The 12662-nt window shown below is 38.6% G+C and overlaps 1 protein-coding gene across 5 annotated transcripts in view; it reads right to left on the bottom strand.

The window, feature by feature from the left end:
- Positions 1-12662, bottom strand: part of acsl6 (acyl-CoA synthetase long chain family member 6) — a 45457-nt gene that overhangs the window by 11244 nt on the left and 21551 nt on the right. For 2 of the 5 annotated variants that reach the window (XM_027010985.3, XM_081718632.1), the window contains exons 1-2: positions 8391-9048; positions 1026-1246 (exon numbers count right to left, since the gene is read on the bottom strand). In XM_027010985.3, coding sequence (XP_026866786.1) covers positions 1026-1246; positions 8391-8436 — 267 coding nt within the window. In that variant the 5' untranslated portion in view covers positions 8437-9048. Of the gene's footprint in view, positions 1-901; positions 1247-6151; positions 6547-8390; positions 9049-12662 lie in introns of those variants that run through there. The other 3 variants (XM_081718631.1, XM_027010986.3, XM_027010987.3) reach the window with 3 other exon arrangements.

The following is a 12662-nucleotide window of genomic DNA, read 5'->3' as shown; positions in this document are numbered from 1 at the left end:
TAATAATAATAATAATAATAATAATAATAATAATAATAATAATAATAATAAATAATTAATAATAGATATTTATACACACACACACACACACACACACACACACACACACACACACACACACACATCCTGCTTACTGGCCTATGGCAACATTGCTACAGCCTCATTGTTACACATGCACAGCAATAAAACAAAGTACTGTACAAATATTATAGGCATCTTGTGTCAACTTAGGACATGCCAACAGGTATAATAAGGATCGTCTGTGTCAGCTCAGGACATGGGTGGGGAGGCTTAAGGACAAAAGTTGAGGAAGCGATGTCACACCGTATGCAAATGATGTGCACACATACATACTTGAAGCTAGGGTGGTTGTGTATTTCTTTTTGTAAAAGTTATTGTTATTCAGTTACATTAGTCTATGAAGGGAAATGTGGCAGACAAATATGTGTTGAATGTCACACTGTTACTTTAGAACATTATAACATACATGTGTTATACATGTTACATATGACACAGCCCTGTTGAAGCCTATCTACAAGAGGCTTAATGTAAATGAATCTCTGTGGAGAATGGAAAACTCTACAAAAGTATGATCTCTTGCTCTGAGAGTACTGCTGTCACATTTACTATGATTACACAGCTGGATGCATTGAGACTAAAATCATGAGCATATAAAATCATGAGCATTCTTTCTACGCTTAAGCATAAAGGTGACAACTTGTTCTCAAAATCTAACACAGACTTAGATACACAGACTTAGGAACAACATTTTGGAAATTAAGCTAATTCAACAATCTTTTTTTATTCACTTATACTCAAAGGTGCTTGGGCTAGTTTCCTAAGCCCACCAAATTATTTGGAGCATGACTGATATTAAGCAGGTATTCAGAAATGTCCTTACCAAGCGATCCCAACCATGCACCATCAGGGGAGCTTTCCTATTCCAAACTTCCACATCCCTGTTCTCAGCGCCTTTAAGAAAACTGGTTAAAACATCCTGATGGTGCATGGTGCAACTGGCCTACCTCGACTTGTTCTGATTGGTGGCGTAGGTCGCAGGGGGGTGTGATGGCGCGGGGCCGCATGGCCAGCCAGTAGGCCAGCATCGCAGCCAGAGCGCCCAGGCCCACCAGTGTAGAGGCAGGTAGTGAGCGGACAAGCTGGCCCAGCTGGCCCAGCTCTGGCAGCTGCAGGCCAAGCAGCAGCTCCTGAGCCCGGATCCTCTCCATCAGCGTTGAACTCAGCTCTGACCGAGAGAGAGTGTGTGAGAGAGAGAGAGAGAGAGAGAGAGAGAGAGAGAGAGAGAGAGAGAGAGAGAGAGAGAAATGGTATATCAATGCTTAAGTGCCATCTGTTTATATATGTTTATACCTAAATAGCTGTATAATAACACTGAAAGCAGGGTTGATATGCAAATAATAAAAAAGAAAACAGGTTTTATTTGGAGAACACAAAACAAGGATGCTAACAAAGTAGAAGAAAGATGTGAATGTTGGAAGATGGCTTTTTCATACTAAATTAAGTCTCTATATCAGTACCTTTAAAAATGTGCATATGCTCACATTGTCTCTCTGTCTCTTTCTCTCACACACACCCAAACCGAGTGGGCTGTGTGCTTCCTGAAGTAACAAAACAACAAACGACATAACCAGCAGATGGCCATAATAGGACCATAAAGAACTGTCGCTTTAGTTTTGTTGTCTTCCATTACAAACGAGGAAGTAGCACCTGATTTTTTTTATGAACACCTCGCCAATGGATGCATGGCTGAAAACACTTTATCGGGTTAATAAAAATAGATAATAAATAAATAATAAATAAATTGACCAATAAGTAAATAATAACTGGGCCAATAATATCACTCTCTTGACACTGTAGTGAAGTTGATCATCAAGGAATTTACTGTTTATAAGTTAAATGAATCGCAACTCTCTCTCTCTCTCTCTCTCTCTCTCTCTCTCACACACATACAAACACACACACACACACACACACACACACACACACACACACACACACACACACACACACACACACACACACACACACACACACACACAAACACACAGACACAGAGAGATAGAGAGACCAGCAGCCAAAATGTATAAGGTACACAAATAATTTTTACACAACATCCACATGGTTGCAGATTTTTGATAGGCTACAATGCAGGAATTTTAAGAGACGTTGAATTCATTTTTTAACAGCCCAAAAATACCACCTGCAAAAATATATGCTGAGGCAATGAAAAACAGAAAAGAGGCAAAGAAGATCTTAAACAATATACCAGTCAAATAACTTTAATGGCCAGCAGGTACATGGCCAATTCGGATATTCAGTTCTATCAGCCAGCTTGCAGCTGTGAACAAGCAATCAAAAGATCAAAGGGTGCACCTGTTATGAAAGCAAAGAACCAGGCCTCACTGATTATTCTCCTAATCACAAAAGACCAGTTTCCTACAATGAAGCCTGATTCTCATCTGGCTGGGTGGAATAGGTACAGTGCACACAAGCAGAAACATTCTAATAATAGTGTCATTTAGCCAGAGACTAATCTTAAATATGGTACCCTAAGGATCAAAGATATGGGCCTTTATACCACAAAATGTTTTTATTATATGCTATAACAATATGCTACTACCAGGTGTTTATTGGGACATGCAATCCTAATGTCTAATGCTATTACAATGTAATAATTCAATGTACCAATGCTCTGCGCCACCTGTCACTCATCTCCACAGCGTAAGAGGGCAGAAAAGTTTAACAGTTTTTATGCTATTTGTGGCACCAGGATATTCCATGGATGAAGCCTTTTACACACACCCACAGACACATGCATGAACAGAAGCAGAAGCACAGAATGACAGCCCGGTGACTCATTAGGTATTATGCCTATCATGAGGCCTGATCATGCATGTGCAGTCTATGTGGTAATATGGTTTGATTGTATAGACATGAGAGCATTATGTTGCATTGTTTCTAAGCTCTGGGAGGACCAGAAAGCTGACTTCCTCTAGTGTGCATTTCTCTCTCTCTCTCTCTCTCTTGCCCTTTTGCTCTGCCTCTCCCCCACACTCATGCACTCATTCTCTGACTCACTGACTCACTATCTCTTGCTCACTCACTCGCTCATTTTCTCTGTTTCTGTGATAAAAATAGCTCTCTTCTACCTTTACTCAGTGACACATGTATTCTATGTATTCTCTTTACTCAGTGACACATGTATTTATGTATTCTAATTCCCAGGTTAGTCTTCAAACTAAATATGTCATCAGCAGGTGGGGGACACAAGATGTTCTTTGTTTGGTGTAAATATTTAGTTTAAAATGATAAAGATAATGAGAATGAATTTTATGATAATCTTGGGTTTCTCTGCTCAGAACCTAAATTTTAAATATCAACTGGAAATTGTAAGTATTTGCATAATATTTTTACAAAACATTACAAGTTCCAAATATTAGATTGTATTGTCTCCAGACATAGCAGTGCATACACACATGACACATGACATGGTCAAAATTCCAAAATGTGACCTGATACAACAGAATTAAACAATGTTTAATTTTATGCAACACATTTTTACCTTACAGAGAGCAGATTACAGGCATTATGGAAAAAAATAGTTTCATCTATGTTTGCAGCAACTTACTGATAACATGGGTCACAGTGAGGGACTGCTTACTCTTTATGTATTCTAATGAACACCAAACAACTGACAATGTATTAGGAGTGCTAACTATGGGGAAGAGAAAAGTCTGCTTATGACTACAACTGACAAAGCCCATTGGGTAAAAGGTCTGGTCACCAAAACTGCTTGTATCACAGTTTTCATAATGGTATTTAATTTTTCTTCTCATGCCCTAATCAGCAGAGAGCCACATACATTGAGCATTCTCAGAATCACAAAACAATGAAAAACATAAATAAACATAAATAAATTGAATCACAATCAGTGATAAGTTTTGATAAACTAGGACTTCTATGAAAACAAGATCAAAAAGAATGGATAGGAGCTTTTCTGATTGATTTTCTCTTCAAAACATCTTAAATATTTTCACCAAATGTCTGTAAAATTTGGAATTATGTGGATATGAGTCATTGATTTTTAGATACACTTCATGGAACTAGATTGTAGCTCACTCACGCACTCATGGTTAACAAGCAGTTAATCCTCCACTAGGTGGTGCTACTGGGAAAAATACATCAGGTACTAAGTCACAATGGTGCTTCACAAGTGATACGTGATACTCAAGTTGGGAACTCAAGTTGGAATACAAAACTCATGGTAGCATACAAAAAAAAAAAAAAAAGAATAAAAATGAGAGATTAGCCCCACAGTTTCATGACATAATGGCCTGGAAGTTTCCTGGTGTAACTGACAGTGATTGCATAACTTTGAGGTGAAAACTGAAAACATACACTCATCAGCATGTTTATGCGAATTAGGAACTGGATAGAAAGGTTTCCCCTAAGGGAAGTGAGTGGTCATAACATTAGATACTTGCCAGTAAGAATGTGTCATAGTATCATTGGGAGGTACATTAAGATGTATGAACAGGGCATGGATTTCTTAGGATCTGAACTCCGGAGATGACAGGTAAAAACTAAGATCATATACACTTCCAATTATGTCTTTGAAATAATATATGGATAGGAAGTTCCCCATCATCCACTTAGATGACCACTTCCTTGAACATTGTCTTGTAAATTGTCTATACCTTACTGAAAAAAATTATCTGCATGTGACTGCGTCTGTTATTAGTATTCTACCACGATCATATTCTCTGCACTCTTGCCATGTTATTTGTCCTCCCCTATCCTATCCTATCTGCCTCTTGGTTTTATACTAATCTTACCTGCCCTAGGTGCATGTTTATATATTTGTACATGTATGTGTGTAAAACATTTATATATTTTCAGAAACATTTATGTTAGATATAAAATCATAGAAAGGTACAACCTATATGAAAGTCAGAAATATCTAGTGTAAAATTTTTATGTAGTGTAAAGATGTTTTAAATAATGTGTTTGAAAGACTATTTACATCATAAAGTTAAGATATCATAACAATAGTAGAAATCCTCAAGCACATTAAACAAACACATTCACAGTGGCAGAAAAAAAGGAATAAATTTGATTCATTTTGGTTATTCACTTACAAGTGCTTCACACCAGAGACGGCCAACTGCACAGCTGCCCAATGAGAACTCAGCCTCTGCAGTGCTGTTGCAATTAGCTGGGCTCTGGGGTTACTACAGGGCAACAGGATTGGTGAGGTTTTCCGTGTGGCTAGTGTGACTTGGTTGATTATAACACTCCTCAGCCACATGTTTTCCCCTTCAGATGCTCCTTGAGCTTCATCAAATTCCCTTAATCTTTATTATTATTAGTCATATTTATAGCATATAGCATTTTATATAGCATTTCTCAAACTCACTTTACAGACTGATATCAGCTTTTACACTCAAATCACAGAAACAGCAATGACAAACGGCAGCCAATTTGCACACAGTGTACCACAGCCCCCTGGAGGACAGGAAAACCACAGCCCCCTGGGGGATTCTAACCAACTAACCTCCAAGAAAACTCACATAGACACAGAGAGAACATGAAGACTCCACCCAGATAGGGACTCAGACCCAAGACCCTAGCACTGAGAGGCAAATGTGTTAACCACCAAGCCACTGTGTTAGCCTGATCCTTGTTCCCTTTTTCCTTATGCAGTTTCACTAAGGCCTCAGTGACCCAGAAGCAGGCTGAATGTGAATAGAGAGGACTGGTTGCTGTCGTCTCCATGGGGATGATGGTCATGACTGTTCCACCTTCCTTGCCCTGCCCCTTCTCCCCACTTCCAATGTTACGGAAGCAATTAATATCCACAGCTACTGGGATTACAGCCTATTAGCCCAGAACATGGATGTGCTGTAGCAACCTGTGCCCGCCCCTATTTAAAGCCCCTCCATGTTATCCTTTTGTTATCTCTGCAGCTCCTCTCCACATAGCTTCTCTGAAATTACTTCCCTCAATCGCATAGACCCTTATGCTGACACTCCATCAGAAAGTAAAAAACCCAATTTACAGAATTTACTTAAACACAGTGGAAAGCTGAACCAAAAAAAACTACAAATAGAGGAAAATAAAAGGCACTTACAGAGGTGGAGCCAGATGGAGTGTGTGCATGTGTGTGTCAGCTCTGCAGGCAAATCACACATTACCGTAGGAAAAACCTGCGATTGCCTCCTACCTCTGGGAGATTATGGCACATAAAGAGTGCTGAATGGCAGATGGGGGAGAGCACAGCAAACGCAAATGAATTTCAACTGCTTTGAGCCTGCCTGGACACCGTATCACACCACCCTCAGCAGACGCAACTCTCTCCCCGCCTCAACCCACTTCCCCTCCCCCTCCTACTCCATAATCCATGCTGCTCTCTCTATCCTTGAGCACATGATACACTGGTCTTAGTTTACAGAGCATGACACACCTCCACACACTTACTCAGACCTAAGATACCCACACAAAATAAAGACAAATACATAATGATATGTTTTATTGTACCTTTTGTGCCCTTGCATCTTGGTCTTAGAAACATCTTGTAACAGATGTTATATTACATAGACATTAAGTATATTATACATAGACTGCTGAATCCATGCAGCAAGATAAAACCATTCTATGAATTGGAACACAGGAAGTGTGAAAGATGGTGGACATAATGAGGTGACACAGCATTAGATGAGTACATTGGCCAAAAGGCAGTTTGTCACTCAACACAATATCTACACTAACATAAAATGATTAAATGCATTGTTAATTTGCCTTAATGAGCAGCTTTGGTTTGGTACTGCCAACTAAACAATAGACCATCTTCAAGTGCACACACATTCACCTTATAGTGTAGCAACTTATAGTGTTTTGGTGATTTTAGGATAAGTTCTGAATGTGACCATCTTTTCCTCATACTGGTGTATAATAATTAATTATTACTGGTGTATTAATAATGAAATGTGATAAGTTAACTCATGTTTTATAAGTATGGTTTCAGAAAACTTAAAAGCATTCATATGTAAATGGATGGTCCTGTGGGCCTCATACTCAAGCGCGACCAGTTTTCTGTGGCCATTATAACCAGCATCTGAACACTGACCGAAAAAGGCATAGGTAGGACACTAGGCCCACAATTAATCAAACTCCAGAGACATTTGTCTTACACGCTTTGTGAGAGTCAGTGTTGGGTGGGTTATACGAGTCTTGAGCTCTTAATTATTGAGGAGGGGAAAAAGAATAGGTTTACCTCTGTCTCTGGTTCTACTTGACAGTTTACATAATTGATGAATTTTAGCGTCACATAGAGAGTCAGGTACTCATTAAACACGTTAAACTGTACAGCGCCTTTTTGCCATTTGTCAGTGCAGGACCATCAAACATGCTATACCAGCGATGCACAGACTCACGAGAGAATTTTAACTTCTGGCAAAACGCCGTGTGCTTGCATGATAACGGAGCGTATGAAATCTGCATTTACACAGACCTGTCGTATTATTTCAGTACCCTCCTCGCTGGACAGCTCCTTCCAATCAGGCGCGGCAGCGATAGCGCATTGAGAAACACGTCACCCGCCCCTGACGTAGCAGAACAGGTCTCTACCACTTCCACACCGGCATGCAGTTTAACGCAAATGAAAAACGTGCTATTTCACAATTAAGTATGTATATGCATACATCTGATGGTGAACCCCACATCGATATTCTTCTTGACATGCACGTCTTCCAAGTCCATTTATGTGGTCCTTTAATAAATTAGAGCGGACCTCTACTTCATTGCTACATCATTTTTGATATTTGTGCAATTTCGAATACCCCTAGAAACAACGTCTGCTTACAAGTATAGCCTTTATTCAATGTCGTTTTACCCAGTTCGTTCAATAAATCACGATGTATTAAATATAACATCAGTGGTCGTGTCCCCATAATGTTCGTCGTGAAACATATTTAATAGGTTAATTAATACGTTTATGACACCACATTACGAACATTCGGTAACCTACTAAACAGATTGTTTTCAAAATACGTATTGTATGTATTTAAAATCGCCAGTGTTTTATTAAATACATACAGTGCTCATTTTTGCGCAGTTATATTAACAGTGTGTCAATTCATTAGTGAAGACTTTGCCGTGCAGTTCAGCATTATGCGATAACCTTTAAAGGAAGCAATGTAGGCCTATTATTCAGGACACCCCTAATCTTCTTAGTTACCACTACAAATCTCGACACAAGATGCATATTGTAAAACGGACGTGTTACCCACGACAGCGGCGTACCAGTCAATTCACAGACATACACATCACATAAACTAGAACGAACAAATTCTGTGAAATATTTCACTCACCTAGTACGATCCAGAGAGAACCCGCAACTAGAGCAAAAGCAAGCATGTCTTTCTCATTGAAAATGCTGTCGCAGCATACAACCCTTAGCCCAAGAAGGTAAAATGCAGCATCGACTGCAGCGACTATCTAACAGTTTAGACGGGTAACGCGAGCTGGTCAGTTGGGCTTTCCTAACGGTCGTTCTGGTGTCATTACTGTAGTCCTGTCCACCCTGTTAAGGTTATTTAATTCGTTAAAAAAAGATGACAGTTCTGTCAATGAATTTTAGCGTGACGGTCTTGACCAATGGAGACTGAACCTTTAGGATAACCAACCTAGAGGATAATGCGCAAGGTTAAAACTGAGATTACGCATTAGATTGGGAAATATAGCCTTCGTGCTAATACGATACGTTAATGATTTTAATTAGGTTTATAACAAAATAATAATGCATAAAACATAGCAACAAAAGCCTGACAACAAAAGGACAAATCGGACAAATAAATGCTATTTATATCTATTCAAGCTTGCAAGTATTGTATTGTCGGGTTAAAATTCCTATCGTGTAGGCTACATATAATGTACTTTCAGAGTTTTATTCCTTTTATATAATGTTTCGGTTTTAATGACGTTGTTAACTTGACCTACTCTACAGCTAACTTGTATTATCACCGTCGGCGTTCAATGAATCCCCCTTACGGAAAAAGGGGTCTGTCTGTCTGTCTGTCTGTCTGTCTGTCAGTCAGTCAGTCACACCTTGTCACGTGGTACATGGGTCTGTTTCTGGTTGGATAATTAACCTTGAACATATATACAACCTCCGGTCCTTAACCGAAGCACTTGCCTTTTAATTTTGAGGGGTCTTGAAATTTATTGCATCAGAATTTAAAATTTCTGTATAGCTTTGGCTAAAATACATGACACCCACATAGCAATCTGCGCGAGAGGATAACTTTACAAAAGCCCTCGGCTATTTGAAAAATGTCCTGTTTAGTAAACAATCCTTTCATTTGATCCTTTCATCCAATCCTTTCATTTGTTTATGTATTCACTAACTAACCTTAAGAATTGGTTACTGTGATGACCTCCTATCTTCCATAACATAGCATACCACATCATGGTCATTTTCCCTGTAATTTGTATGTTTCAAGTTTCAGAGTTTTATTTGTCACATACATAGTCATACATGGTTTTTATGTTCCATTTGTTTAAGTTTTAGAAGGTCACAAGGGCAACAACATAGACAGACAAATATCAGAACCTGCAGATTTCCAGAGCAGTCATTCATCCATCTTCTTTATGGAGGTCACCCACTATTTGTTTTCCTGGGTGACAGGGCGACTGGTGTTACATTGTATGCTCCACAGAGAGATAGGTTGATACAAATTGCAAATAGCCTACATACGCAACAATTTTAGCAAAATAAATGATAAAATAGTAATGTGTTAAATAAAGATCTTTAAAGCTACTTCAGTTTGAGAAAAATAGTCTGAAAATAATATAGACTGTTCACTTTTGACTGAACTTAGGCACATTGACTGCATGGACTGAATAAGATCCTACATGCCCTTGTGAGATTTTGCACAATCAGATGTAGTGATGACGCTGTCTCATAGAGTGATGAAGAAGCATTGTACAAATCAGTTATTGCTCATTTAATGATTTAATACACAAGCCTAAAAAAATCTAAGGGTGCATGTGTCCACTCTGTTTGAACTGGCAAGATGTCCTAAACTGAGTGACTAGATTGTGATGTTCTTATCTTATCTTATCTTATCTTAAGATCCTGGATAGTGCTCTTCTTGGGCCATTCAAGAGTTTCTTCTTTATGCTGTTCATGGTCATTTACAGTTTCTGTGGTATACCATGTCTTTTGCTATTGCTAAACTGACCAATGTGTTCTTGCTCACAAAACTAAGTTGGTTATGTCTCTGATAGATGTATTCTGATTTTGCAGCTTCATGGTGTTTTGCTTTACTGGCATTGCCACCACTTTGGTCTCCTGTTAAGAGACAATAGCAACAGAGTCCAGATACCACATCTAGAATCAACTCTAAATAATGATGAAATGACACTTTTACAAAATACTTCCCTTAAAATGGAAGGGCTGTGGATTTTAAAAGGCTATAAACAGTTCACTTGTTATGGACACAAGTGTATGAGCTTGAATTAAAGCTTTAACATGAGAGTCTCTGTTTTGTTTAAAAACATCGATGGTGCTGGGCACCGAAATTGAATTATCCATTAATTGCTGTCTCAAACATTAATGTAAGCATAGAACATAAATGGTTATTAAAAATAAAAAATAAAAAAACAAACAAAAAATTTGACAGTTTGTTTGACAGGGTAATGCTGTCATGCTTGAACAAACATGGGAACATCTCACAAATGATACCTCACAAGCTCTCCAGTTAACCTGGTTTAGAATCGCAACAAGTAGATGTGTGTTTAAATATGGTAGGATATTAACTTAGATGGGTGAGGTTTCAGTTGGCTGACAGTTGGTACTGTATCAGGTATACATATGTCATGTATGCTTTCATGTTACCCTTCCAAAAGTGACTTCAACCGGTAATGTTACCCTTAAATGTAGGAATAATACATTGTCTGTCCTGATCTGTCAGGTTTAGTCATATTAGAGAAGCATAGCAGCTTCAGCAGTGTGAGATGTGGACAACTAGATCCGTCCCTTAGCAATATCAACATGTTCCGTTCATTTAACTGTGGGAGCAAAGTTAGATTAGGTCATTAGGTCATGGGCCACAGTCCAGCAGCAGGTGCACTGAATGTGTGTTGTGGTGTGAGAACATGACTAATGGGCAGCTAATGGCCCAGAGAATGGGAGGAGCATGTTCACAGAAGACTGGAAGGGACTTGCAGTCTGACAGCAGTGTGGAGAAAGGCACAGGCAAGTGCATAACACAACTATTATGGCTTTGCTGCTGCTCCAGTGTCACAAGGCTGTCAAGCAGATGGTTAGCTGCATATTTAGCACACACACACACACACACACACACACACACACACACACACACACACACAATGGGCCAAAGCTCCTCTCAGCTGGACCTAATCAGGACTGACCTATCCACTGTGTAAGTTCACAAAGGCAATAACAGAGAATGAGGATAACACCAGCATGTTGCTTTTTTTTTTTTTTTGCTTTTTTTTTAAGAAATGTTCTTTAATGGTGTTTTACAAGTCGTCAAATGGAATTACATTTTATCCATATGATAAATAGTTTAGTGTTGAAAGTGATCATTTAGTTTTTCTCAATTTACGTAATGATGCAATAATGCACGACGCTAGAAAATCTAAATTATCTTCAGAAACCATAGGGCAAATATTACTTGGCCATCCTACAACACTCATTATAAGTATTATATGTATATACTTATTATATGCGTTCATATTTTATGCTGTCGCAAGGCCTTGATATATTGACATGAAATTTTGATAAGGGTTTTAAGAATTTTAAGTGGTTCTTTAAAAATGATTTGATTATGTGCCTGCCTTTTTTACTAACAAATGAATGAAAATAATTTTAGTGCCTTAAGGTTGTGAGCGGTGGTTTTACGATTTAGAAAAATGTAGAAAGAGTTGGAAAGTGTTGGGCGTTGTAACGGACTTCACTTGTGTTAATACACCATACTTTGAATTTCCCAGCAGTTATTTAACAGTTTGACAGCACGAGATTCCAATTGGAATATTTCTGGACAGACCTTGGGAAAACCCAGTGGTTTACGGAGCAGAAATTCCGTAGGAAAACACCACCCTCTTTGCCGCGCCTCCAGCTGTAAAACAGCGGGAATGCGTAATAAGTTGGAGATCGTCAGCTGTGCTGTAAAAACTTAATTATAACTCGAATGTTATGTATTCGACATAATGCATTACAATAATTTATTCACTCGATCCACTAACATTTATTTTATGATTAGATTTTAAAATATAGCTGTCTGAGAATCTCTTGGACATAGCCTACTTTCCGTATTGCCGTGATCAATGGTCTAAGTTCTTACGTGTAAATGTTGTATTAGTTTAAAGCCTAAGGAGGTAGAGCTATGTGTGGAATTCATGATAAGGATATTATGAACCCGTCGGTTGAAACATCCTTTTCTAATAAATAACTAGGTTTACAGTAAAATCAGGCTACTTCGACTCAATAGCTCCCTCTATCGGTAGCTCTAAATTATAATCCATTTCCCGGAAAAGCACCCTTTTCTTACTCTCACTTGATCTTTATGTTTACAAGTTCCGCATTGTGCATAGAGCGCATTACGAAAATTCACTTA

This window comes from Electrophorus electricus, chromosome 8 (assembly GCF_041902795.1).
Source record: "Electrophorus electricus isolate QZ-2024a chromosome 8, ASM4190279v1, whole genome shotgun sequence".
Lineage (NCBI taxonomy): Eukaryota > Metazoa > Chordata > Actinopteri > Gymnotiformes > Gymnotidae > Electrophorus > Electrophorus electricus.
The sequence above is the reverse complement of the archived record's forward strand: the minus strand, read 5'-3'. Positions and strand labels throughout refer to the sequence as shown.